The 27,829-nt window shown below is 37.0% G+C and overlaps 2 protein-coding genes across 4 annotated transcripts in view; both read left to right on the top strand.

Moving 5' to 3' along the window:
* The window catches only part of LOC135694373 (uncharacterized), a 45,984-nt gene extending 45,785 nt beyond the window's left edge, over positions 1-199 (top strand). The window contains exon 19 of the mRNA XM_065213077.2: positions 7-199. Within this exon, the coding sequence (XP_065069149.2) occupies positions 7-61 (55 nt within the window). The 3' untranslated portion in view covers positions 62-199. The remainder of the gene's footprint in view (positions 1-6) is intronic.
* Positions 13-27,741, top strand: LOC135694374 (galanin receptor type 1). Of its 3 annotated transcripts, none has more exons than XM_065213080.2 (3): positions 13-98; positions 23,780-23,990; positions 24,926-27,741. In XM_065213080.2, exons 2-3 carry the CDS (start codon positions 23,826-23,828, stop codon positions 26,042-26,044), a joined length of 1,284 nt encoding a protein of 427 aa, XP_065069152.2. In that variant the 5' UTR covers positions 13-98; positions 23,780-23,825; the 3' UTR covers positions 26,045-27,741. The 3 variants fall into 3 exon arrangements, with proteins under 3 accessions (XP_065069152.2, XP_065069150.2, XP_065069151.2); XM_065213078.2 differs by lacking the exon at positions 13-98 and adding an exon at positions 1,671-8,348; XM_065213079.2 differs by lacking the exon at positions 13-98 and adding an exon at positions 18,876-19,798.
* Positions 27,742-27,829: the final 88 nt, after the last annotated feature.

Here is a 27,829-nt window from a genome sequence, read left to right as displayed (position 1 = left end):
ATTCAGAGATGGCTACGACGATTCATTCGAACAATTTTTGAAAGAGACGGGCCAGGTGTGAATCTCTGTTTGCTGGGCTTCAAGAACAGTTATTCCAGGTACTTGAGTTTTCGTCGAATTTTCGCAGAATTCTTTTGCGCGCTTGTTTTCATTGTAGAAATATGTAAGTAAGATGTCCTATATATATATTTACATTTAATTAATTTCTGTTTGCACTAATTGCAAGGGAGCATCAATAATGTATGTATAAGAGGGCAATAATTCTGGCAGTTGCCATTTAAAGGCTTGTCTGTCCGAGCAAGTAGTTATCGGATAATTATTTTGCGTATTTTCATCAAAACGTAACGAGAGAAGGGAAAAGGACGAAAATGTTGCGAAACCTGTCTAGAATGTTACACATAGAATAAGATCAGACTACGCTACCTGGAGCTTATATTATGAGCTTCTTGGTAATTCGATCATTTGTTCAAATGGGCCATTATTTCGGTAGGACTATCCAAGATAAATGTCAGTTTTCACAATCTAGCGAGACACTTACTTATAATGCAAGAATAATCATAGCCACTATCTCAAAATTGCAGTCTCCTGCAAGAATAGTAAGATCCCTTACCTCCATTTTGCAGTCTACATACCTTTGCTTCGTTTTTAGGCAGAATTTTCCCCTTGACTTGGCTTGTTTCTGGCAAATACTGCCTTTTGGAGTTGCCAGTGATAATTTATTTCGTGTTTTTAGAGGGGGGGGGGGGGGGGTCGTGGTTCATTGAGGGTTTATGCTTGCTAGCCTGGATAACAAGTATTGAACAGGCAAATACAGTAAACAGCATGCTTAAAAGCAAAAACGTTACCTCCCTGTCTCTCCGATACCTCAGCAGCAATACCCTTGTTGTATAATCATTAGGGTTGAAAGGCGCTGTATCTCCATAGGCTGTTAATATTTTTTAAGGAACTTTAATCAGCACTATATACTAAAAGTTTCTTATTATTGCATCCAAATTAGGGTTCACTTGAGTTCAACCCCGCCCAGGCTCTTCGCCTTTAAACCGTTATTAAAGCATTCAAAAGCACCCAATAAGTCAATTTAAGATGTTTTAACACTGCGAGGCTTTGACTATGCCTGCGGTGTTATAGTAGCTGCAGAATACTACTCGTACCATGTAGAGAAGAAATTCTTGGAAAATGCAGGGAATCAAATAACGTACATTTGCCTACGTTTCTTGAGTATGAGAATAATTTAATTTGGGTAAATGCAAACATTTGCAAATTGCATCAACCACCATACCTTCTGTCAGTATTTCCTTAGCATACACATTTTGTTTGGTTGTCAGTAGCGATTTCCATCTGCTTTTGTATCGCCGCAGTTACTGTGTTGACCGCTTTGGGGCTTGGTTCTTTGTAGATGTTGTTTTTCGAATAATACGATCGTTAGTTTCAGTTTTTGTTTAGATGCTATGAATTTTTACAAAGCTTTTACAATTCATCTCGGTGTCAGTTTTTTTCGAAAATATGATCAAAGGAACTAGCTGATATTATGTCTTGGAGCTCTGTCCTCTCTGGTGTGTGTGGGAGCAAGAATCAAATATTAAGGAGGATTCGTACCGCTTGTTGCGCGCGGTGAAGTAGCGGAGTATTAAGCTTCTCTTTGGCTCACAGCATGTCAGGTTTCTGTTACTATTGCTAACTGACTGTCTATTCTAGCTTTAAGAATAAGATGGTAGACATAAGAAGATCTGTTTCAGTGATATGTCCCATACAATTAGGCCAAGCGCAGTCAACCGATTTTTACGGCACATGATCGGGGTCTGCATTTTCTGGCGACAAACGTCGTAGGACTGCCACGGCTAAAACATGAAAACATTTTGTTTACTATTGTTCCAGACCGATGTGACACCTTGGACCAATATGACCCGAGAGTCATATCGGTCAAGACCAATATGACACCAGGGTCATACCGGCCCAGGGAGGGTCATATTGGTCTGGGAAGGAGAATGATTTTGAGGCTTTATAATAGGAGGTTTCTGGTAGGCCTACAGTTGCTGGTTTGAATTGTTCAGATCCAAATTCCACAATCTAAATATTCCAAAGCTTGTTTGACTTTCCAAATATGTTTTTAACTAAGCCAAAAATTTGGCTTATTTTAGATTTATCTGGATAATTCTCCAAATTGGCTAGAAAAAATGAATTTTTTAAGCAGCTGCTTCGTTTGTTATTCCTCTGCTTTAATTGCCTCTAAGGAAACACCTTTTTGTCGATCATTTCCTTTGAGACCTTTGCGTTTCCTTCGTAAGGTAAAACAAAGAAATTTGGGTGTTAAAAAAAATTCAATCCAATGGTGTTCCTTGTTGCAGTTTGAATCAATTCGCTTTCGATAGTGCCATAAGACCAATTGAACATTTGTGCATATCGTCTAGATTTAGAAGCCAAATACATTAGATTTCAAAGGCCTTACAATATTTGATAACAAAATAAATTTTTAATAGATATTATTTTTGCCATTCTGTTTTCTATCTTTTCGCATTGTTGAGTTCCTCGTTTTATTCTTTAAATCTACTTGCTGAAAGTATGTATTTGTTCGTCGTCTGTGAAGCAGCTCTACTGCCGTGGTCTCTTCATTTCATTGAAATTTGTTAAGCTTCTGTCATGGCCTGCGCGCGCTGCAAAAATACATTGAAATTGTGTCAATCAACAATAGGCAGAAACAACGCCAAACTGCAAGGAGCAATCCAACGTGAAATAATGTGATATGATATACTAAAAGTTTCAAAAGATTGTCTAATTCGCCTGGAAAAGCCGGCAGGGCTTTCGCTTGCCATTTCTTAAAACAAATTGCAATCGAGGCTAGTAACCTCGGGGGTCATATTGGTCCAGTTGGAGTCAGTCATATTGGTCTTGACTGATATGACCCTGGAGTCATTCCGGTCTGGGAGTCATATTGGTCTGGACCGATATGACCCTGGAGTCATATTGGTCTGGAGATTCATATTGGTCTGGAACACTATCAAAGCCTCTTGTTATCGGGCGTTGAATTTAACTAGCAGATAGGGAGATTGCTTATGCAACCTAAAAGGCATTGAACTAAGGCAGGATCCTTGCATAATCTCAGCTTCTTGTAATGAGACTTCACTTTTGTCGATCTGTTTCTTTTGTACTAAGTGGCAAATCGGCAAGGGCCTTTTTTGAGAAACCTTGTGGCAGGCATGCAAAGGAAGAAATGGAGGAAGCTTTTATTTAAGAACACTACAAATTTGCGATGAAATGGCGATGCTTTTTTAAATCATTACATAGCTTCCTCCTTTTCTGTAGGTGGCTTGGTTGCTTTACTGTTGTGGTTAAGGCCAATTAAAAATCCCCAACTCTTAAACACAGTTCTCCGAATCATTCCCCGCGCATGATGTCTAAGTGAATGTGCAGTTTCTACCAATCACAGTGGCACAGGTTATATGTCTACTCTGAAGGGATGTGGCCTACTCTTTCCAATATTTGTCGTCCTTAATAATTTTTAAAGACATTGATATCATCAAAATATAGTTTGCTTTTCTCAATAATACCGTATGATAAGTGCATAAGAAACTGTCATAGAAAAACTCGCCGCTACTGACATTTTCACGTAAAAGCACTCTCTACAATGCCGTTGTCATACTTTACAAGTCTTTACCACAAGAGCATGATTGTGTTTTGTCATTGGGAGTGATAAATTTTAAACGAATTAACCTAACTTCTTTTTAATGTCTGTTGTATACAGCAAGAGAGTGAAGGGAATAAATCGTAAGGTTTTTATATTTTTTAAAAGTTTGAAGGGTCTTTAAAGGAACGAATACCGATGTTCCACTTACATCAGGGTCTGCGCCAAAAATGGGGGGACAGGGGGGCATGCTCTTCCCAATTTTTCGCTAAATAAAAACAGCTTTAGATTACATCAAACACGTTGAACCAAAAGACACAAATAGAGCAACGTCAAAATGTTGCCACAGTTGGGTCTAGAGGGGGTGTATTCAGTGGCATGGGCCTTGTACATACATTTTAGATTTCATTATCCTTTATGTAAGATGTATGTTGGAAATCATTCTAAGATAGCAAATATGAGATCAAATCCAGCTGAAGATATTTGAGTATTAACGCACTTTGTCGTCACTACATAGAAACTAATTGGCTTGTTGATCTTGGTCAATTATTTTGCCAATGCCTAATTAGTGTAATGCAATAGCGTGCTGGGGATGAGATCGCAGGGGAGGGCAAAGAGTTAAAATGGCGCCCCTAATCTAGCTAACTTCAAATTTTCCTTCAAAGTTTTGGAAATGTGCAGAAAAGTATAAGATATAAGAGCTTGGAGGCACGCAGATCTGTATCATTTTCTGTGAACGTCCAGGTGATCTCCACCTGGACGTTCAAATTTTTTTCTTGTGCTTCACGAATTTTCGGAAATATTTCCAATTATGCCTTGAAAACTGAAACATATCTAAAAATAGAAACTGCTAATTTTCTCTGTCCTGCAATACCTCCGATTTGTATTTAAGCTTTCTAAATATGGTTGAGAACAGACAACTAGCCCTTCTAATTACTGCACCTACGCGAAAAGCCCTGCCGCCGGATCAGCATAACCATCTTTAAAAAATGTTTCAATTTTCTGCTAATTAGATTGTAAATTCGCTGCAAACCTTTCGCAATAGCTCACAATCCTTTTTTATATATGAACCCGTAAATTTATTTTCCGGCTGGCTGCTGCCTATTTCCACACAACTTTTTTCCACACCACACGTCTATAGCAAAATTTATTGAATTTCCGACCCATTCAGGCAATCTTATTTCAATGAAGAAACAATATTCGGGCAAGATCCTTAATAGATCACCCCCCCTCCCTTCCCTCCCCCTGTAACAGGTTTACTCTCCTGTCACATGTCACGCATGCGCCGTTAATTACTTATCATATGATTTTTATTTATATATATTGTAAATAGAGATTTGATTGAGAGTTTTTAGTTGATTTGGTTTATGAAAGATGATCACGTAAAAGTGCGTGATCATTTGCCTCACGCTCTACCAATCAGTGTTATGAAACGCCTCTTAGACCCCCCCCCCCCCCCCCCCACCTAACGCTTCGCCTCCGCTACGCTCATGAGCAAAGGCAATGGCCATATTAAAGGTATAAAACTGAGATGAACTGCTGAAAAATTCTATAAATGTGATTTATTTTCAAACTTTATATACATTTGCAAAAGACCTGCATAAGTACACTCAAGCAGGCCGAAAGAGAAGACCGCTGAAGCAAATGATTTTGAAAATTCACGGCACTTTTCAGAACAATCGAACCGCTCAATTACAGCCACAGTTGAGGGTCGATTTAAAGAATATAGATTTTAAAGCAAGCGATAATGAAAATGTAAAAATAATAACAATTTCATATAAAGTTGGGGTTTCACAGACAGAAATCTTGCTAATTAGAAAAACTGTGCACAGTAAGAGACATGCAAAGAAATAGATTCTACTATTTACAAAACAGCTTTAATCATTAATGTTTTTGATGTGTTTTTTAAGAGTCTTAAACCAACAATAGAAATCAATACTTTATTAAGTTAAAAAACAATTTTGCAAAGAAGTCTTTTAGGTGAAAGTCGTTTTCTTAAGTCAACAGGAATAATATGGTGATAAGAGCCAACAGAAAATTGATGGGTGGTGTTGTCCCTGATGACTGATGTTGTGATGTCTTTGCTGATGATTATAATGTCAAAAATGATGGCTATGGTGACATGGCTGAGGCTGTGGTGTCACATCTGCTGTCCGCGGTGTCATGGCCGATGAGCATGATGTCGGGGTTGATGACCGTGATGTCATGGTCGATAACAGTGAAGAACGCCCATTTATAAGTTACCATGACAGCGCCTCATTGCCAATTTTTTAATATATTATGAAAATTTGGGCTATCTTGAAAACTTGGAATGTGGAATGCTGGAATGTTGGAATGTTGGAATATTGAAATGTTGGATGGGTTATGTTTTCTAAAACCTTTATAACTACATCCTAACAAGTACATTTGTATTTATTTTGGGTTCATCAATACAAGAACTTATCGTGAAGGAAGGTACTGCCATGCAAAGCATAAATTTCTTCTATTCACATTCCAACATTCCAACATTCTACGTCTTGGCTGGACAATTTATAGTACCCTAACAGCATCCAAAGGCCTTTTGCAATACATTAAGACTGTAATTCCCTTTTATGTAAGAATCAAGAATTTTCTTTGATAAAGAGAATTTGTTAAACTTATATAGCTTGGAAGCTTGGAAGATTGGTCGCTGTTTAGCAGACGATTTCGCTGGAATATAAAGAGAGAGTTTAGGGTCTCCTTCCTAACTGCAGTATATGACTCAATCGTATTTTTCTCATCTCATCAAATTTTTATTCTAATCGCACAATTTTGCGTGACTCAAATTGACTTTTTATCAAAATTAACAACGAAGACAATAATTGATTCGAATAGCTATTGTTCTTAACCATGGGTAGCTTATAACATTTTAAATTGGTTTTTTTCTTTACCTTATGCTAAAAGACCAACCACCAGTTTAATATTTTCTTAAACTAGTTGAAAGATTTCAGAAATCATCGATTCAAGGCGTAATTCACCGATTCTAGAATTCTGGATATCTATTTACCGTTGTAAATGTGCTAAATATATAGTGGCCATGATTCTTTAATGTTTGATTTCTTTGCCTGAAATTTTATGTTTTCGAAATTTTATTGCACCACTTAAGTCAGGCAAAGCTCAAAGTTGGCGTAATGTGTATTTTAGATTGTTTTTCAGCGAAAATCATCAGGAGAATAATGAAAACAAAAGTATAAATGGATCCTTGATGATTGCATTACTGATAAAACTCGAAGCACCAACTTAAAATCTTCCTGTTCTACACACAAATCGTAAAGATCCTATGTCTACAATCTTTTTTACATTGAGTAGTACTGTATAGCACCTGATATCACGCCTGGTATAGAGGGATTTCGCAGAGCCTACAAAGATGATTTTTGGAGGATGTTTCATAGCCTCGTTAGAGGCAGTCTCTTTCCTATTGTTCTCAGAATCTCTTATCATGGCCACGATATTCATACACAATTGGTTTGATGCACAACTTACCAATTAGAATGAAGAACCACAATAGCCTACTTGCCCAAAGCGAGTTGTTGTGAATTTTGTTTTGGTGTCAAAGGTCTAAGTCAGTTACGAGGATATAAAGATTAAGAATTTTTGTCGCGTTCACCCACAATAACCAATGTCGAATTGTGTGAGGTTTTTGAGTTAGAATAAGTCAATCACGGAGGGAACATACTGCCTTCAACTAAGGATAGACGCACTCTGTGGGTATTGGCATCGAAAAATGAGTCATAAATGAGATCATAGCAACTTTGAAGTCAATAATTTCATAGATATTAGAGTAGAGTGAATGGAGGCTCTAAGAGTTTATTCTTGTCGTTTCTTTGCCAATCCTATTTATATTTCTATCACTTTGAGAGATAGTTGCTAATTCCTGCGAAATGCCAGTTTAAGCATATTTCCTAACAGAATACATGCTTGCCACCAGTTAAGTTTTTGTTCAGGAAATTTAATCTTATCCTTACCTTAATGCAATTGCTTGAGCATTGGTTCATTTGCGTCAGGAGGGTTACACATGAAGCGCAAAGATTCGCGTATACGTGAAAATTAATTATTCATCGAGTCCTACAGCAATATACGACAATCCTTCTGTTTGCTTCTGGATACTCGCCTCGCAAATAAGCGTGTAGACGCTGTAAACGTCACAAATTGATTGTGGAAACGTGCTTATTCTTTTGAATTCTTTGTTGATACTGTTTGCCATTGAATTACCGATTAGCTTTGGATACTGATGTAAAAAGTCTGTTGCGAAATTTCTTTGATCAGCAAAATCGGTTTTTTGGACGATACCAAATAAACGTGCTTGATGCTGGACTCTGAACCAATGGAAAGCAATCAGAAATTGTAAATATGTCGGCGGATATCTGACTTCGGTAGACCAGTTTTTGCTTAGAAACGCCAATTTTGTTGCTCATTTAAAGCGGTAGTGTTCGTTGAGTTTCCTTCAAGACATTGATATATTCACCATGATGACAGCCTTTTTCTAAATACCCTGTATAGCTCGCCAGTGACTTTCACAAAAATTTGAAGGCACGCAAGTGCAGCTTTGCTCTGAAGTTGCCTCCATCAACTATTTCTTTGCGATGAACTCTGGTGTGTGCACGGAAAGAACAGGTCGTCTTTTGGATGGTGCGTAATACACCTTCTACATAGTGTTTTTGATGAAACCTTCCTGGAGGTAGTTGAAGAAAGTTGTTCTCAATTCACAGAGGTAAGCAGCGATTGATATTTGACCTCGCAGTATTTGTCTATTCAGATATATTTCAGCACTTAAATCTTTTTTTACTTCTGTGCCCAGAGCTTCCTTGCTGAGCAAACCAAATCGATTCATTATTCCAACATTTCAATTATCATAATTGACAGCATTTATCCAATTCTCAGCAAAGCCATTATTTACACATTCATTTTTTCAAGCACTATTTAAACAGTGAAAGATTTAGAGCAATTATTCGACTTAAATGCTTCAAAAAACAGTTCAACAGTTCATAGCGAAATCTTCCCTATCAAGGAATTAATTTGGGAAGAGCCGGGTTAGCAAGCACTGTTCCTTTTGAACTTTTCTCATAGTGCGCTGTTGGAATTCAGTTGCTGTATAGAACTGTCTTTTGATTTTTATCAAAACAGCTTGAAGAATATTTTTGGATTTGCCAGTAGATTCCTTTGATAGACATTTCTATACCATAGAAATCAAACTTTCCAAAAATCAGTAACATGTTGAGTATACTTTGCTGAAAAATCCTCATCTTTGTCTTTGTTCACGAGAATTTGAAAATGGCTTTAAAAAAAGCAAACATTTTACAACATATTAACTAGAAGCTTTTTCGTCTGACACTCCTCATAGCATAAAACGTCAAAATGAAGGCCCGAAAAACAAGCCGCCATTGTGTAAACAGAAGGAGTTCGTTTTCTCTCTTGGACTCCAGTGGTAATTTTTCTATAGGCACGCAGCACTGATTGGTCAACTATACCGGTCTTGTGCTTGCGTTTATCTGATTGGCCAAATTTTGATCCACAACTGGGTATATATTTTTTATCGTGTTCTTTCGGACCTTCATTCTGACGTTTTATGCTCTGAGCAGTGTCAGACGAAAAAGCTTTTAGTCAATAAGTTGTAAAATGTTTGCTTTTTTCAAAGCCATTTTCAAGTTCTGTACCGCCAAAAACTGTTCATGAGAGTTGTTGGGTAATAACATGCATTACATACTATGCAGCCTCGATTTATTTCGTTTGGTATATTTCAAGGCATGTATTGATATCTGCTATTGCCTGATGATCAATATCGGAGTAGCAGCTTAGAACCGTCCTGTTCTCTACACCAAACGCGTAGACGGCTCTGCTCTGCCTATACGGCATTGAGCACTTCATGACAGACCCGTAAACATTAGTTTTCTTTATTCATAAATATTGATATATAAATATGTACTTCTATTTTCCTTGGAATGAAGAGGTGAGAGTTGAAAGAATTACTGCAATTCATAAACCTAATTTTAGTAGAAGAAATATTTTGTCATAGATCGTCATCCGTTTATAACAAGTTACACGCCAATCGGCTCCGATATAGATAAACCTTTATAAGACCCCGTTTACACTGTCCCGTGCAAGTTTGGAACCGTGACAAAACTGTCGCGGTTCGCCCTTGCGTTTACACTAGCACTGTGGAACCGTGACGATTTTGCTCTGCTATCCGGAACAGTTTTGACCCTGTTTTGAAAGCGAACGAATTTTGTACCGTCACGGTTCCGTTTTTGAACGGGACAGTGTAAACACCTATCCGAGACGATTTTGTCACGGATTCACAAAGAGGTCTTTTGTATGGCTGTTTCAGGTAATCGAGGCTTTGATTGTGGCGTAGCTACGTTCTCAAATTCTGAAGAAAAGGAAATTCTGAAGAAAAGACGACCACAGAAAAGGCTTGTAGTGTTTCCCAGTCCAAGCCTTGATTGGACTTTGCAGTTTTGTAGTCTAAAATAACACTGAAAATTAAAGCCACCTTGTCTTTCGTCCAGTAAAGTTTTAATCGGCCTTCCGCTCCATTTTAACTCACAATAAAAATTCGATTGTTGACTTCAGCGGCAAAATAAAAGCCTTGGTTGACTAAATACAGCTTCTTCTAAACAATGTTCTACCATTAAATTAAGGTCGTACCGGTACAGTGTAAACGGAACGGCTAAACGGAACAATTTGGAACCGCGACAGTGTAAACTCTTGCGAACCGTAACGGTACAAAATTGTCCCGGGACAGTGTAAACGGGGTCTAAGTTGCCAGATAAGTGGTTGATGTAGGGAATAGGGAGAGAAAATCCGTTACTCCGGATCTGGGCTAATTAGCAAAACGTGTACGAATCAATTTTGTACGTCAAAGCTCGTGTTTGGAATTATGGCTGGTATGTCAAGTTTTGCTCCAACTGTGTTAGCTAAGCTGCATTCCCGGATCATGTAAGTGGAGGGATGGGGAAAGCCCTGGGGATAGCCCTGGGGATAGCCCTGGGGATAGCCCTGGGGATAGCTCTGGCCCATTTCAATGCATAAAACCAGGTAAACAAAAAATAGATCTTTCCCGGTTTCCATGTCTACAGAATAACATTGCGTAATGGTACATTAGATTTGCAATGCGTGAATAGATAGTTTTGATGCCCGATCAAATTCTGAGATCAACATGACCTTACAAATAAAGCCTCGTTACTTTTGCTATGATTTCCTTTAGTGCAATACAAGCCCTCTCTTTCCTGCAGTTTCGCTATTTGTATCGTCGCTAGTTTTCCTTGATCTAATGCTTAAGTGCTAAAAATTAATAGCTATGTTTGCTATTTAACTTTGATCAGACGGAACAGGCCATTCATAGAGCATTTTTATGCTCTTTTATATTTTCTTACTTATTTAATCCCGCAAAATGATACGAAAAATCGCATTTTCTAATCATAGAATTTGTAAGTAAAATTGACTACCTACATACAAAGAAGATACTTTGCCCGACCAATCGATATAATGAGCAATCGAGATAGGATAGCCAGAGAGAGGATTGTGCAAAGTAAGGGCCAGGGAGGTTAAACGTCAGCTAAAGGGCTCACGTCAGTGAAACGTAGCGAAAGCAGCTCAACTTCTAAAGATTTGGCGATGGAGTTTTGGCTTCTACTGTTTATAAGTTATCGGATATCAATTCCTTGCTGCCTTCAATATCTCCCCCAGCCCCCTTCAACGTTGTCACTGGTTTTTATATCCAAGTTTTTCGTGAGCAAGGTATCTTTAATTGCTGCTTTGAAGGAGCTCAGCATTAAAATTATGGGCTCGAAGCCACAACCTTCTTCACAGTTGTCAAGTGTCTTAATCAGCCAGCTATTTTACTGTTATCTTACTTTTACTTTGCCCAACAGCTATTCTTCTCGGAAAGATTTAAGTTGAATCCTCCTCTTTGGAAGTTTTTCTCCTTTGGTCATTTTATAAAGATCGGAGGAAGCCACTAAGAAGCCCACAAGGACCCAAATTCAGTTTTTTTGGCAATGGCGGCAAATACTTGATGAGAACACGGATTAAATGGTCAACAATTAACGATATTAATAGAAATGGACCTAAACACTGTAAAAATAATTGTAGATGATCTCTCGCGATTGAAGTAATCTGTCACTCAAAGTAATGTGTTTTAGTAATTGAGTAATTGTTTTGGCTACACACTTTCATATTGATGATCTTCTACATAGAAAGCAAGAAAAACATATTTTAATCGTATTAGATTTAAATACAATTGACAGTAATTGAGCGACAGAGGCTAACTTAGATAATTTCAACTACGAGCTTCGATTGCTGATACGAAGTTGATCATCCACAGCAATTGCTATCTAGTCCAGGTTACTTTGTTAAAAAACGATCTTGAAAATGCAGTGTAATAATAACAAAAATTAGTAATATTTATACAGGTTTACCTGTTCAGGATAAAATCCTGTTACCAATCAATTATCTGCTGAGCAATAAAGGATGCAATAAGTAATCCAAAATTAAATTAAGTTAAAACTGTGTTCAAAACTGTGTAGTACAATCTGTTTTTAAAGGCTCTTGCTCAACCAGCAGCGATTACAACTCAAAAAGTGGCCTAATATCGTACTGCATGAAAATACAAAACGCAATCAATTTCTCAAGATAGCTGCCGCTAAGCATGCCGGTTGTGCAATAGCCTTTAAAGATAAGTTTCCGCTTAAAATGCACAAGAGAAACTTCAAACCGAATGTCCTTGTCACATTATTGCATATTCACAGATTGACAACAAACCTTCTATGCCATAACTGTAACTTTAGTAGATTATTTTAAATGTTGATATAGGTTATGTTTTGTGATACCACAATGAGCTTTTAATTGTATATTGTAATCCTGGACTATGGATGCATAGAATAGAAATACTCTGTAAATCTATAGCAATACCTATCAGCTGGCCATTGGCTGTTATCAAGATATAATCACAGCATGGCAGACATTCAATAATAGCAAGCGAGAACCTGCATCAATTTCCTGCAATGTTTATTTAAAGATGGGCGTGTTTGTGGACTTTGGCTGCACGCTGCGCGTGAAATCACGTTTAGCTTATATCTCAGGAAGACTTTTGAAGAAGCAGGTTGATGCACCCTGGTGAAATACCAGTTTCAATCTGATTTTGAGAATTTTACAGTTTACATGGGATTCTTGGTTTCAAAATGCTCGTATGAAAATGCAAAGTAGTGTTGCATTCTGGAGAATTGATCAATGTTTGAAGTCTAAAGTAAAAACATGTGCAGTAGGTCATACTATTTGAATGATGTTTTCATTGATTTGTTGATATCATTTATTCATAGTAGAGTTTTATTCCCTCCAAGAAGAGAAGAGAACTTAAAAGTTTATTTACTTTTTTCTTTCGTATTCTTCTCTTCAGAAATTATATGCATGATAAATCGTCTGACTGAAAACTGAAGGCAAAAGCGTTTAATTTCTACACTTCCACCTCCTAATTGCAACTTTGTCTCCAATGACATCAACTAACCTTGTTGTTCGCGCTTTTTGATCGTATTAATCTCACAGGTTTGCGCAATTTTGCACCATTCTGAGAATTTTGGTTTCACAATTTTTCTTCGCATTAACAATCCTCGCAAGCAAAATTAGCTTGCCACCAGTTGAAGATTATAAAAATTTGTCGCTACTCAAAGCGTCTATATATATATATATATATATACTGTCTGCAGATTGAGTATATATATATATATATACTCAATCTGCAGACAGTACTGTTTCGCCCTTTGTGGGCTCGTCAGTGCAGCACAGAGCTTGTCTGAGACACAACCCGAGCTATGCTGTCAGAGCAACAAGGCAGTTTAACGGATTGATTGTGGGACCCTGCCAGAGTATACATACATGTATGCGTTCCCCTCGACCCACCACGTAGGGTACTCATTCTTCGTACACAAAAATGATGTCGATATTAAAGTATATCATGCTAAAGTATGTTAATGAGACATAAAGTATTTAACTCCAATACAACGAGGGTTCTAAGTTGCTACTCCGAGTTTCACGCTTAATGCGATCATCAAGCAACAGTTGCTCTGATGTTTTGCCTATATGGCATCGAGCAAATACTTAAGAAGACGTCATGTTTTCGCTGGCAACTTTTCAGTCAATTTTCAGCAGATTTGATTAATTTTTGCACATTGCAGAGTATTCCGTCACTTCTTTAGATTTTCAAAACATGGTAATTTTATGTTTCTGTTTAAAGCAGTTTTGGGGCTTTGTTAACCAGGCTCTCTATTTTAAGCAACAACTCCCAGAGATATAAAGTGCATTAAAAAAATTCTACCTAATTTACCCTAATTGCAGTTTGTATACATTCGTGTTTCAAAGCCCTCCCTTAAAGGATTTCTGCCACCTATTTTACCCTATCATTTTATTGTCGAATTCGGTAGAAAATAGGTCAAAATTGAGCATTTCAAAGTTTTCCAACAAAAATTCCATTTGTAGGGGGCCGTAGACGCAAATTTACAAAAGTATCACGTGACCGCGTGACGTAAATTTGACCAGCGGAGACAGGCCTACACTTGAAATGCATATGGTTTTCGCTACTTGCGCACAAAAAGTTGATTTATTTTGCAAAAATGTGTAATTTCGGAATAGATTTGGTCACTGGATGTTGTTTTGGAATGTCGTACATTATAGTTTTGATTTTTGAACCATGGAAATTTTTGAACGGAAAACGCAGCAAATAAAATAATTTAACAATTCATCAAAGGAAGGAAATGGACGTAGTGGTTGGGAAAACGGGATCAAGTTAGAGCAAAGAGAATGAAAATACTGAGTGTTAAGTTTTTAACTTGTTAAATGGAGAAAAGATTTGATTTATGAGTTATTTGCGGCTTTCTACTCTCTGTCCTTCAATCTTTTTCGGTTGAAATTTGGCTAGGGTTGGAAGGTTGCTTGAGCAATTTTTTCTTTTTTGATTTGTTTTTATCGTCTTATGGGCTAGTAAAGCCTGAGAATAGAAATCTTTTTTATAAATGTTTTTTTTAATTCAGCCAAGGTGAAGTAGAATTGCCTACCCGCTAAATGATTAAATATTCGACTACCACAACGCCCTCTATACCAGTAACACAAGTGATTCTGTTCAACTCATTTAAAGTTATTTACTAAGGGAACACATATTTCAGACGGCAGCCACTTTTCTGAGATATACTCATTCCCTGTTCAACCATTTGGCTGGGCTCGGGCCTACGATTTTCCGACAAGACAACATCTTGGATGGGCTTCCGCTTCTGACACACTTAACATTTGTCAAATATCCGCCGAAAGCCCGAATTTTCCGACGCAAAAGCCTCAGCCCCCTGATACCAATAATTCCCTCTAATGAAGATAATAAGCTTTTGTTTCGCGTTTTACTTGCACGATCCCTGTCTTCCGCATTTCTTGGAAAATTTGTGGTATGTTAAATTTTACCACTCCGACAGTGTTGAAGCCCGTACTGTCGCGGTGCATTCGTAGGCAACACAATAAGGTATGATTCCCTAACTTACAAAGATTTCTTTACTTTGAATGAATTAATAAATATTAACAAAACAGTCGACCCGTTTTGATAAAAAAGTTCTTAAATAAAAGATTTCCGAGAGTCCCCTTACTAGAAAGTCAACGAAGTAAGATGCCACGAAATATTCCCATGCCCCCCAAAAAATCGGGAATACATATTTACGCCCAAAACTACCTCAGAAAAACATCATCCAATAATTTGTCCTCCCGGGGGCAATGCTCCCCTTTCAGCAGCTGGTCTAAGTCGGGTCTAATTGCAATGCTTTCAATGTCGAGTTGTTAACTTCTACGTCACAGCATCACGTGATACGTTTCCCGCCAAAATTTAAATAGCCGTTTTTGGAGTCTTACAAACCCCAGATCGTGGCAATATTTTGTAAGCATATTCAGATAGCTTATTGGCGCCAAAATAGGTGGCACAAGTTCTTTAAATGCCGTGGTTTCTTGCCACATTTTTTGCCTGTGCTGAGATGTGGTGATATTTTTGCCCTTATTCGAACATATATGGATGTACTGCAGTTGTGCAATTTAAAATTCAGCGTTTTAGGCACGCTTCACCTGGTCATGCTGTGACATCAGACAACGTATTTTCTAGATTTTCACTCAAGCCCTTTCTATGTTATTCAAGCAAGTACATGCCAACTTCCTTTTGCAACAGTGCCTACATTGTAATTGCTGAGTGAAAATCATGAATGTAGTCCTTTGTCGTCGAGTTTTAACTCCTGATTCATCAACACATCGCTATATCAACAAGCAAATGTTCCAAGCGTTCGGTTATAGATGAGAGTCCAAGTTTTTTATTCCTTTATTTTAAGTTGGTATCTACAAATAGCTAGTAAAGGCTACTTAAAGCCAAGAAAACTAACAAACATAACAAGATAATAATTAATAAACAATATAATTGTGATGGGCAGTCAGGCTCGAGTGGTGTAGAAAAGTACAAGTTTCACAAGACTCCAGTGAGACATGGAACACAAGCTAAATTCTAATTACAAACTACTGTTTGAATAAAAAGCTACGCGGAAACACGTGAAGAACGTAACCAATATTTTAGAAAAACAGGAAAAGTGACTAACATGATATAAGCTTTAGCGACGATACAATGTAAGAAAAACAACCACGTCATGTACTAAAAGTAGATACCAAAAAGGAATGAAAACGAGGTTAAGACGTAGGTAGAGCTGAAACGATGTAATCAAAGTTAGTCATTAAACTGATTCGAAAAGAGCGGCTAAACTGAAAGAAGCAAACTATTTGATGACGATAGAATAGAAAAAATATATCTAAATGAATGAAGAAAAAGGGGGTATCGTGACATCATGACGAATCCAACATTATTGATATACTGCCTTCGCAAGTTGCAGGTGCATTTGAATATAGTAAGGTCTCTATTTTATTTTTGAAAAATACCAGCATATTTCATTTCACTTGGGATACTGTTCAAAGTTCCACTACATCTAAACGAGACAGTATCAAATCCATAATTTTTTTAACTTGTCTCAACGCTTTTAAATTTTGCACGTCTTAAGTTATATATGCATGCTGTGGTAGAAAACAAGAGCACCTTTTTTCTAGACCAACCAGCGGGTTTGTTTACAAAATGTCATTAGCCAATCTCCTGCCTTCATTTCGAGCTTGATTTTTCATCTTTTTTACCCAAAGCACAATTGCTGTGGAGAAAAATCTACCCCTAGACTTTTCCACGTGAAAATTAGACAAATAACCTAACAAATTTAAATTAACAAAATTAAGAAGGCTATGAGAAGTTGTATAAAAGTTAATGACTGTTTAGATGGGAAATAATGAAAAGTCTATATAGGTAGAGTAGCAAATGTATAGATAAGCAATGTCTTAAATGTATAAGGGTAGAGTAATAAACATATGATCATTTCTAACAATTGCAAAAGCACAGAAATTGGAATATGATGAGAGGTGTACACTGTACCTACAAGTACCTGTATTTGCAATACAATATGCATTTCAAATAAACCCTAACAGAAACCTCCAATATTTTGAATCAAGATTCAAGTGCATATTTTTCTCAATCTTTTCATTATTCTGATAGCTTGTAGCTCCTCCTGATATTAGATTTTTTACTGCACATGCCATAATCTTAAAGATTACTTCAACGATAAAAAAAAGCTTTCTAGATGAGCTGGCGTCTGTATATAAATACGTTAATAAGTGACTTGACGCTAATTAAAATGAATTGCCTACACATTCTGCCTTAAAAGTTCTGACTGCGATGTGTAGGACATGATCTTCCTCAACAAAAACATTAAGGTAAATCAATGTCTTAAAGTGCTTGGCCCTCAGAGTTCAACTTCCCCGAAACTGAATTGATAAATTGTTGTTAAAGAGCAATATTCTACTGATTGTTGCTGAGATGAACAATGTTGTACCAAATTGCAAATTCTTTAGATTAAATCGTTAAAAGGACTTTCTATTTCTTCAAAAGGAAAAAGCTTATAACATTTTGCAATATATGGCAAAGAAACCGGTTTTTTCAAGGGTAGTATCAGTTTCCTTCAGCGGTGCATACATCGTTTTTTTCCTCTCAGGGCATTTGGTGATCGATACCTTTTTAAAGCCTATATAGAAACCTCCAATTTTAACCACTAACCACTGATTTTAGTGACTTACCGTAGAACACTAGCAGCGGAGAACTTTTGGGTCCTTGTATTTTCCTATCTCAATAACAGAGACGGATCTCGTCTCTTTACATGTAATCTCTTGAAAATTGAATGCATTCAGGTTTTTCAAAAACCCGTTAGTAAAATCCTAGATTCTAAAAGCACGAAAAATTAAAGGTAATGTGTCCATATAAAAGGACTGCGTGTACCCATCTTGTCAAGCCACCCATCAAAATAACAGTTTGCGATTGGTTAGTTTTCTTGCGATGCAAAACTGCTCACATGAAAAGCTAACCTCGCAGTAGGATAAATAAACAGAACGACCGTAATGGCTGAGGCGATGACATGAAAAATCACATGTTTCTAAAAACCCCCGCAGAGTCGCTTGCTATAGCTGGACACATTACCTTTAAGCAAATGAAATTCTGCATAACCAATTTATTTGACGGAACAACTCTTCTGTTCCGAAGGAGCAATTTTGCAGGACCTACTATGATTCTCAACTTCCCTCGACGTTTAACAATCAGCTAACAATCTTGTTTATGCAATGTTAGGGTTTTTGCGATTTGAAAGTGCTTGAAAAAATTAATATTAGAAAATATTTGCTGACAATGTTATGAAAAATGAAAAACATTAGCCAGAAATACACCCATCCTATCTGACGTATTTTCAGATGCATGTTTTTAGCATGTGTCTTCTATTCCTTAAAAAAAGGCATGCTGAAAAAACTTCTAAGTATCTTTCACTTTTTATGTTGACAAAAATGTTAAAAAATGACCTATAATTAAGTTAAGATCTATAAAAATAAGTATAACGAAAACGCAAACAGAATTAGCAGGTTAGCGAAATTTTTCTACGTTGAAATGCGAAGAGCTACAAACAATGGCGGCGCCAGCCACTAAGATCTGGGAGGACAAACCCAACAAATTTAAGCCACGCCCTTTTAAACACCAGAAAACGCCCTTTTACCAACACGGAACGCCAATTATATCCGAAGGGAACGCCTGTGACAAACTTTTGTTTGAAAATTGGCAGTTTGAAAATCATAGGATTACATCACAAAATATTACCCGACGTGTCCCCCCCAGTCCCCCCCCGTGGCGCCGCTCCTGGCTACAAACCTTGTCAAAAATCCTCGGAACACCCATTTGTTCAACTGGTTCCATTAGGATAGAGCGATACCACCTCCTCTCCCCCAGAACAATGTTGTTTGTTGAGGTAAATATCATAGTTATCAGAAAGAACCGATTGCACCACACCGAGCCTCTTAGCTTTGCATAAACCAACATTGTTTCAAAGGGGGAGAAAGGGGTACAGTAGAAAATATTCAGAAATTTAGTGGAGCGTACCAAGATATTTGGCAGGCATGGTTTTTTCATATCTTGAAATATTCTTCAAAACTATGCAAGTTTGAAAGCATGTATATCATCATTTCAATCACTGTTTGAGCGAAAATGTCTCTATGACAATAATCATCTTTATCAATATCATCAACATTATTTCATTATCACAAGAAATATTATTGCAGTAGTCATCTTCATTTCTATACTTTTCAATTAGTTCTTCGTATCCACAGTTTCTCTTCAGCCCTTACACGTGTGTAAAATACAGAGAAATGACGATAAATAGGCTGTCATGAGCATGTTCTGATAAGATAAAAACTGCGTGCACATCCTAACAACAATGTTTATCAATTTAGCACCTAAAGTACCAGATAAACTCATTGGTGCCTGTAAACAAGAGATAATTCTGCGTGAGGTACAAATTTGCCTTAAATAGGTGCTTTCTTGTCATCCCACTTACTGTTCGGCGCCTTTGTTTGTTATATTCTGAGCGCTTTGTTCACCAGAAGCTCCTATCAGATGTTTCTGAGGCTCTTGCCTACAGGTGCGACTCAATTTTGGTGAGCTGTTATTTGACAAGCGCTTGCAACAGAGTGAAAACCTGTTCAAAGGAATACTTCACATTAGCAAAAATAGCTGCTCGTTTCCTTGAATCAGAGGTTAGTTTTTTTTATTTCGTATTTATGGGAGTTTCTCCGCACGACTTTGTGTTTATCATTGTATTTTTGTTTAGTGTAGAACCAGTTTGTTTTTGATATAGTTTAATTGATTTATCGCCGCAGTTTCCTCAGTGAAATTGCCATCAAAGACTTAGTCGATCGTAAATTATTTGTCACTTGGCTTTTTCCTACTCGTATCAACGAAGAGAGCGCAGTGATGAGAATCTTTCTACGATTTCAAAATGATTGCATGAAGCTGTGAATAATCATGTAATTTGTCTGGAATTAAGATCCCATTCTGATAACCTTTCACAGTTTTGATTTAAAATCAGCTGGGCTTTCTTTAATGCATGTGATTAATGAAAACGTTTACTGTTTTTTTGCTGTAACAGTCATATGTTTCAGAGATATAATTTTGCTCGTTCAAACGAACTTATTTTTCATCGTATAGCACCTTCCTCTTCAAAGTGTCTTATGAGCAACAATACTTAAATAACTTTTTTGATCTGCTTAGCAATGGTGTAGAATATGTCAAATTGTTCGTGTTAAACCATTGTTCTGTTGCGGAATACTTCATATCCTACACAACAATTAGCATGCCTAGAGTTTCTTTGTAAAAGAAGTTCGCTTTCAGCTTTGCATTCATTTGCATGCATGGCTATAGCTTAATAAAAAGTAACAGTTCAAATTTCTCGCATTTATGATAAATAGACTGTGTCTTTAGAATCTGTACTGCTCTGTGGGCTTCATCGAAGAGTGTAGCTCTGTTCATAACGCTGCCTGTGGCTTCGATTTTTCTCTCTAAGCTTTTTCGTTACAGCCAATGTTACATTGTTAGCGGCGAAGACACACTGTTCTAAAGTATGATTAACAAAACCGCCTTTCCATCTCATTCACTTGAGGGTAAATATTTAATTCAAAGTAATTTAGTTCGAAAGAAAACATAGCTTGACGAAAAAGAGACTGTATTCTTTTTAGAGGTTCAACAAAATTTGCTTTAAAGTTATATTTTTCTTCAGTTAATTGCAATTTGTTTTTCGCTTGGCTAGAATTATTTTTGCATTCAATCGACATAACACTGGTAGCGGAAAATGTACCGTCTGGCACTTTTTTATCTCTAGTTATTGATTAAATTTCAATTTTCATTCTCTATGTTAATCTTGAAAATGAAATAGATGTCTCTTTAGATATGATGTTGACATCGTACATTTGTAAATGATACGATGTCAAGAAGTGACAATTCAAGAAAGGTCTTGAAGTTGTCATCAATAAATGCACCAAAGATTTCGTAACATGTTTCTCATGAAAAAATGGAATGTTTACCTTGAAGAGGGCTAAATTCAATGTGAAGTTATGAATGCTTAGTCGTCTGTTGCCTTTGTACTGCTTGATGATGATATAGCAAACCTAGGAATAATACCATAAAAGAGATGAACTGAATTGATATCCAAGAAAAATGAATAGAATTGAAGTCAGTTATACCATGATTCTAGAAACTCGTTTTCACCTGCCTTTTCTCACCCCGATAAATCAAACTTAATTCAGGGAAATGTAGCGATAGTTGAGCATACCATAGACGTATGAAGAGGTAGGTAATGCTATGCAAGAGGAACGCTCTTTGGCACTTTCTAAAAGAGCGCTCCAACCTTAAAGTGCTACTACATCTCGAATGCCTTCAAGTGAATGCAGGCTCGACAGGCTGTAGCTGGAATCAATGAGATGACCATACCAATAAACTTTATCGAGTTAAGATAAAATCTTTATTGGTCTATTGCCTCACGTTACCATTTTTGTATTATAATTGATGATTTGAGCAATACAAAGATCAGTTGAGAAAATAACAATGAAACCTTGAGATAATAGCAGCTGGCGAGAAAGTTAAGAGCTAGAAAATGTAAAGGAAGAAAATGCTCAAATGCTTTAGTGTTTATGCAATCACTGCTCACGCACAGGAGTTTTTAACGCCTACAAAGAAGGTCACTGTACTTGCATTAGAATCTATAGGCATACTTTCATAGGAAAGAAATTACATGTTTCCTTGACATAGAAATACAGGTTCTAGAGAAATATAAAGGTAGCAACGGCTTAACCATTTCCATATACAACAAAGATCGCCTTTCCAAGACAAAGAAGATATTCTATTGTCTCAGGTTCCAAATTCTGAGTAATGACTTAGCTTCATGCAAACAGTTCAGTTTATGTATTATCAGCCGCGGCATTTTTAAGATTGAGCAGAAATTCTGTCAACATGACTTTTGTTAAGCTATCTTGAAATTCATATCAGTAAGACAGGTTTAGGAAACTATTGATTCGTTTTTCGAAAGGCGTTTCAGAACGGAGGGAAATCTAGCAGTAGAAATAGATCGCAAATTTCTACAGAAGTTTCTTATTAAGGAAGAGTGTGACTTTCACAAGGCAGCTAATTAAGCATGAAAGTTTAGCCAAATACTGACAAAAAATGATGTTAATAAGAATATGGCAATGTAGACTCGAAGTGAAGCGAATCAAACCGTTTATCTCCCTGTCTAGTGTTAGTAGTGTTAGACTTTTGATGTCTGCTAAGATGACTCCATTAACATATCTTGTTATCTTCCAGGAAGATTTTGTAACTGCAAAATTCTTTAAAGAATGGATCAAATAAAACCAAATTATGATGAAAACGGTAGTCTTTGGATTTAGCATAGATCATTCCGTTTATAAAATGGGATCAGAAGATACAAAGTAGCTTAATTGCTAAATGAAAGAAAACTGTGTACCGTAGCAAAGTAATTTAATATGACAATGCTCTGCGCGCCTGCCTAAAACATCATCTTTCATCTAGCCAATGTTTTAATCTTTTAAGAAATCTTCTCACTTTCAGGTCAGACTTCTGAAGAGTATGCCAAGCTATCCCTCTTCAAATATTTAGTTTAATTATAAGAAATAGGCCTATCGTTAGCTCCCTCAACAAATTATTATTGATCGGACTTGGGTACGAAGAATCATTAAATTTAACAGAAATCGTTACGCCAAAAGCATGCCGACGAATTGTCTGCTCGCTTTGAAATATTTCACGGGAATGAGGTTATTGTCCTGCGATAATGGAATGACGATTCAACTCCGAGGCTATTTCTATGGTTACTCTTGTCCATGCGAAGTATTCTAGTATTCCATTTGCTCAGCACGGTTCTGCCCAGTAGACACAGTAGTAGTTCGGTATGAAATGTATTGTTTTTCATGGCTGAATTTCTAATCACAAAAAGTAAACAGACTGTGGGTGTTAGCTTTGAATCAGCAAAAGAAGGATGCGTAAATTTACTTTTGATGTTTACTGCAAGGTTTTTGTTCCTTCATAAAGCTATTGCTAAAACTAAATCGCTTTAACTATGTTTGAAAGCTATTACACGAGTTGCTTTTCTCGATACAGCGCGAACTCTTTGACGTTGTTCCCAAGCCTATTTTAAAAGAACGAGGCAACATGATCAAACGAACAAACCTTATTGTATTGTATCTCGGTCTGCCGTCACTCATTTCATCACTGGGTTGTGATGCATAAAACAAATATCCCGTCTTTATTTTTAGCCAGAGTAACAAAGATATCTTCCTAAGAAATAAGTGTAGTTGTTTTAAAAATTACGAGGGGCTCCCGTAGTAAATCTCTAAAAGAGAATAAGAAAAAGATTGCAAAAAAAATAATGAAGATAATAAACAGAGCTTGATTCTCTGTCGTTTGAAGTCGCATTTGAAAATAGCACGGACGAACGGAAACTGGTCATACCAAGGACTTCTCGTCCGTCACTCGATACTCTGACATAGGTCGGACGAAAAGTACTTTTTGACATGTTTCCGCTTTTCTGTGCTATTTGCACAGAAAAGACATATCCTGCAGTTTGTCTCTTAAGGTAAGATGTAGCTCTAATGAAATACTACTCAAAGATTGGAAGGAAAACAATACAGAGTGGTATTGAGAATGCAATTGATCTGAATCTTTGTCTCTTTTAGGAAAACACTGTATCATTGCTTGGTTGTCTTCATTCAGAATCCAGACATGTCTCTGAATATTTCAACTTATCAGCCTTTGAATATGACAAACACGAGCACCAATAATTCAGGATTAATTCAGATGTATCCAATTACACCAGCTTCTCTCAAGATTGCTACAAGAATAATCTACGTTATGATATTCATCACTGGGGTCATTGGAAATATCATGGTAAGAGAAAAGTTTGTCTTTCGTTCATTTTGTCACTTCTCGCTTTATGTAAATGCAAAACTCAAGCAATTCGATGGGTGTTAACAGTTACAAAGAGGGTGGGAAGCGAGTACTCATTCTGCAAAGTATTGGTTCGAATACTACCTTTTTCAATAAGGAGTAAATTTAAAGATGCAATGAAGTCTGCCAATAAAGATACGATTTTGCAGCCCCTTGGACCTACCCTGCCAGTGGAAGCATTAAGGGGTTAGATTTGTAGCCTAATTGCTAAGTTTACTTCATGATTCGGATATTGATTAACACAAACTATTATATTTCCAAACATCACAAGTTAAGTAGTGTGAAAGACGTTAGCATAATCTTACTGTCAAGAATTGAACCCCATATGTAAGTGATGGCTCCAGATAGAGATACAGTACAGGCAATTTCTCAATAGCCTGGCTATTAATCGTTGGATTAGTACACATTCTATAGACACCAAATTTTAAATTCTGTTGTCGACCATTTCCATGCACTTTTTGCTTCTGTTTACTTTTTCATGCAACACAGTGACTCGCTGTCTAATCGTTCATCGGATACATCTTTTGTCGATCTTTCTTCATTGTTACCTTTAACTTTAGCCAATCAATCATCTTTATTTGCCCTGGTTCTATTTTACATTTATCTATGTTATCTTTTTACAGCTCAAGTGTGCTCGTTTACAACTTAAATCTAACACCAGTTTCAGTTGAATTCATCAAACTCTAATATATGATATCATATTCCTGATTTCGCATGCTTTCTTTATGATTGCATTCAATGATATCTTCCTATTGATAAGAATTTAATCCGTCTCTCTTTGAGATATCAACTGAATTCATCTTCCTATGATTCATTTCAATTCATCTCCATAAAGATATCAATTCATTTCATTTCTTTTATGATATTATTCCTAGGTTTGCTATATCATCATCAAGCGGTACCAAGGCAACAAACGACGAAGCATTCATAACTTCACATTGAATTTAGCCCTCTCGGACCTTCTTGTCCTGTTTATCTACCTACCGTCGCAGTTGCATCTATTTGAAACAAGCATGAAATGGAAGCTTGGCGAAGTCATGTGTCGTCTCACCTACCTTATTGTTCCTTTGAGCGTCTATGCTTCCATCGGAACATTGATAGCCATTAGCAGAGATCGGTATTATGCTGTCATACATCCCATGGCGTCACTAGAAAGAAGGAGCACAAAACGCGCGCTGCTATGTATATGGGTTGTGTCTTTCGTATTCACAATCCCACTGATTGCAGTTGCGAGAATACAGGAGGGATATTGTACAGAAGCATGGCCTAAGCAATTTCTTTACTGTTTTTATTGGATATTGGCCTTCTGCGTGCAGTTTGCTATACCAGTATTTCTACTCACAATTGCCCATGCATTGATCGTTGTGCACTTAAAAAAGCTGAAGCTACCCACGGTTAATCACCAACGAGTTCGTGTGCAGGCAAGACGTCGACAACAACAACGCATGATTGTCATGTCCGTAACCCTAGTGTTGGTCTACGTGATATGTATGTTGCCCCAGCATATCATCTTCTTCTGGATGTCATACGGGAACCTACAGTCTCAACCATATAACATGTACATATTCCAAGTTGCAAACCTTTTGCAAATTCTAAACAGTGCCCTTAATCCTGTGGTGTATGGGACCTTGAATAACGACATCAAAAGGGGGTTTGTCAGCGTTTTTAAACGAGGCAGCAAAGCACGGCAAAACTTTACTATTTTGAACAGGAAAAATCTAGAGTTGCAAACGATGACGTCATATTACGCATCACCTTTGTTACAGTCACGCGTGAGTCATCAGAACTCGAGTGCCAATGGGAGGCTCGGGGCGAATGAAAGCAAAAGCATTTCCAGAAGAAAGCGCGAATCAAATTTCAACCGAAGCAGGAATTTGGCTGTTTCTGACCTCAGACGCAAGACAAGGTCAGCTAAGTATCTTTTTGAGGAAGACAGTGTAATACTTCATCAAAACGTCAATGGCGATGCGGAGGAGGGCGTATCTTCGTCTTAAATATCTGTCATGCTAAAATATTGTGTTGGCTTGGTATGACGTCAATCAGGAAGCTCCTGGCCTTTCTGGATAATAAGCGTTGCTCAGAAGCAAATTTTTTTTGAAGAACTGTGTATATTCTTAAAATATCAAAATGTCTGAGGGACAAATATAATTTTATATATGCATACTTAATTGTACTCTTGTTTCCATCAGATGGAAAATTGTTACGTAATGTGACTGTTCATAGAAAAAAGAACCTAGATTTGAAGAAGACTTTCACTGAATATCCAAGTGAGACATTTTTATGAAACTAGTATTCCATAAAATGAATTTTAGAGAGTGTGGAAAAGCATCGTTATGATTTTATTTCCGGAGAAAATTCTCTCCACCCAATTTCCATTCTTGAGACCAAGCCGTGACGTTTTCTGTCCCCTATAAGATGAGATTTTAGAGGGAATTATGTAAAAATATCACGTTTGCTTCGTACCATGATGCTACTCCCACCAACGTCTCAAAGACGAAATTATGCCCATTTTTGGTTTATACAAAAACATTATAAAGAAACTCAAATGGTTTTTTTTAAAAAAAACTCTTCTGAAGAGACAAACATCAACTGGAATTTTAGAAACTCTTTCTGTTAATATTTTGTATTATTATAATAATTTTTCAACACATGTAAAACAATAAACAACTACCCAGAAGAGTTCTTGGTAGAAGAATGTGCGTATTTTGCCTGCTAAAAACATTGTTCACAAACTGCAAGCTGCGGAGTTAAACAAGTGGATCTAGAAACACTGACATACGTAAGAAACTACAAGTTTTAAAACAAAGTTTCCTTTGAAAAAAATAGCCGTGACCCTGAATCAAAGGTGCTTTTCGATGGTTTTGACACTGATTGGAATGAAAAGCCTCGCAGGATAATCAAGAATAGATTACTCGTAACATTGTAATATCTTTATAGTCCTTGTACAAAGCAGTTTTTTCCTTCTGCTTATTCCAGTTCTCATTCAACCACTTACAACCCTCCGAAATGCTTTGTTTATTCACAGCCATAGATAATAAAGCATGTTTTGTTTCAGAAACCTGTTTACTCTTTCAATTTACGCATCTAAATATACAGATGTAAGTGTGCCCATTCTTCCGAAAATATCTTCAAAGACGTCAAAAGAGAGTTTAAATATTCTTATTGGTTGGAGCGGTTGTGATGGTTTGCTTCCAAATATGAAGTCAACGTTTGTTTTCATTGTTACAGTCAATATGAAATGTTGTTTTACCCGAGGACAATTTCGCCACTTGAATGCCCTGAGGGAAAGGAAAAGATGTCGAAAGTAAAATTCTATTAATCATATAGAACCTGTTTTCGTTTTGGTGGTGTGACAAATTCCTCTTCTTAAATCGGCAATATCTCATGAATATTTTTACCATAAACATGTTAAAATAATGTACTTTTAATGACTTTTTGTTGTAAATCAGAATTCGATTCTATGCAGTGGTAGTTGTAAAATAAATCCGGGGAGCATGGTAGGCGGTGATACGAGTGCCTCTAACTTGCGCATGATCTACGCCTTAGAAAAATGTGCGCATTTTTTCCTCAGTGGCAAACAACTAGGAGCCCCTTGGAGCTCAAAGTATCAAGGAAGCTCCAAGGGGCTCCTAGTTGAAAAGGCCCAAGTAAAGGCATTTTCTATGCATTTGAATTATTTTCCCAACCACTACCTTCCAACCCCCCCCCCCCCCCCCCCCACCCCTCCATCCGCATCCGTCTCCCCTGTAAATGAAATAGAGTTATGGTACTATAGAGCA

This window comes from Rhopilema esculentum, chromosome 8 (genome assembly GCF_057945365.1).
Source record: "Rhopilema esculentum isolate cy_ngs chromosome 8, ASM5794536v1, whole genome shotgun sequence".
In the NCBI taxonomy this organism is placed as follows: domain Eukaryota; kingdom Metazoa; phylum Cnidaria; class Scyphozoa; order Rhizostomeae; family Rhizostomatidae; genus Rhopilema; species Rhopilema esculentum.
The sequence above is the reverse complement of the archived record's forward strand: the minus strand, read 5'-3'. Positions and strand labels throughout refer to the sequence as shown.

Excerpts from the sequence above, each read along its gene's own strand:
- LOC135694374 (XM_065213080.2), top strand. The coding sequence starts at position 23,826 with ATGTCTCTGAATATTTCAACTTATCAGCCTTTGAATATGACAAACACG. Across the intron at positions 23,991-24,925 it reads GGGTCATTGGAAATATCATG|GTTTGCTATATCATCATCAA; the intron begins GTAAGAGAAAAG and ends TATTATTCCTAG.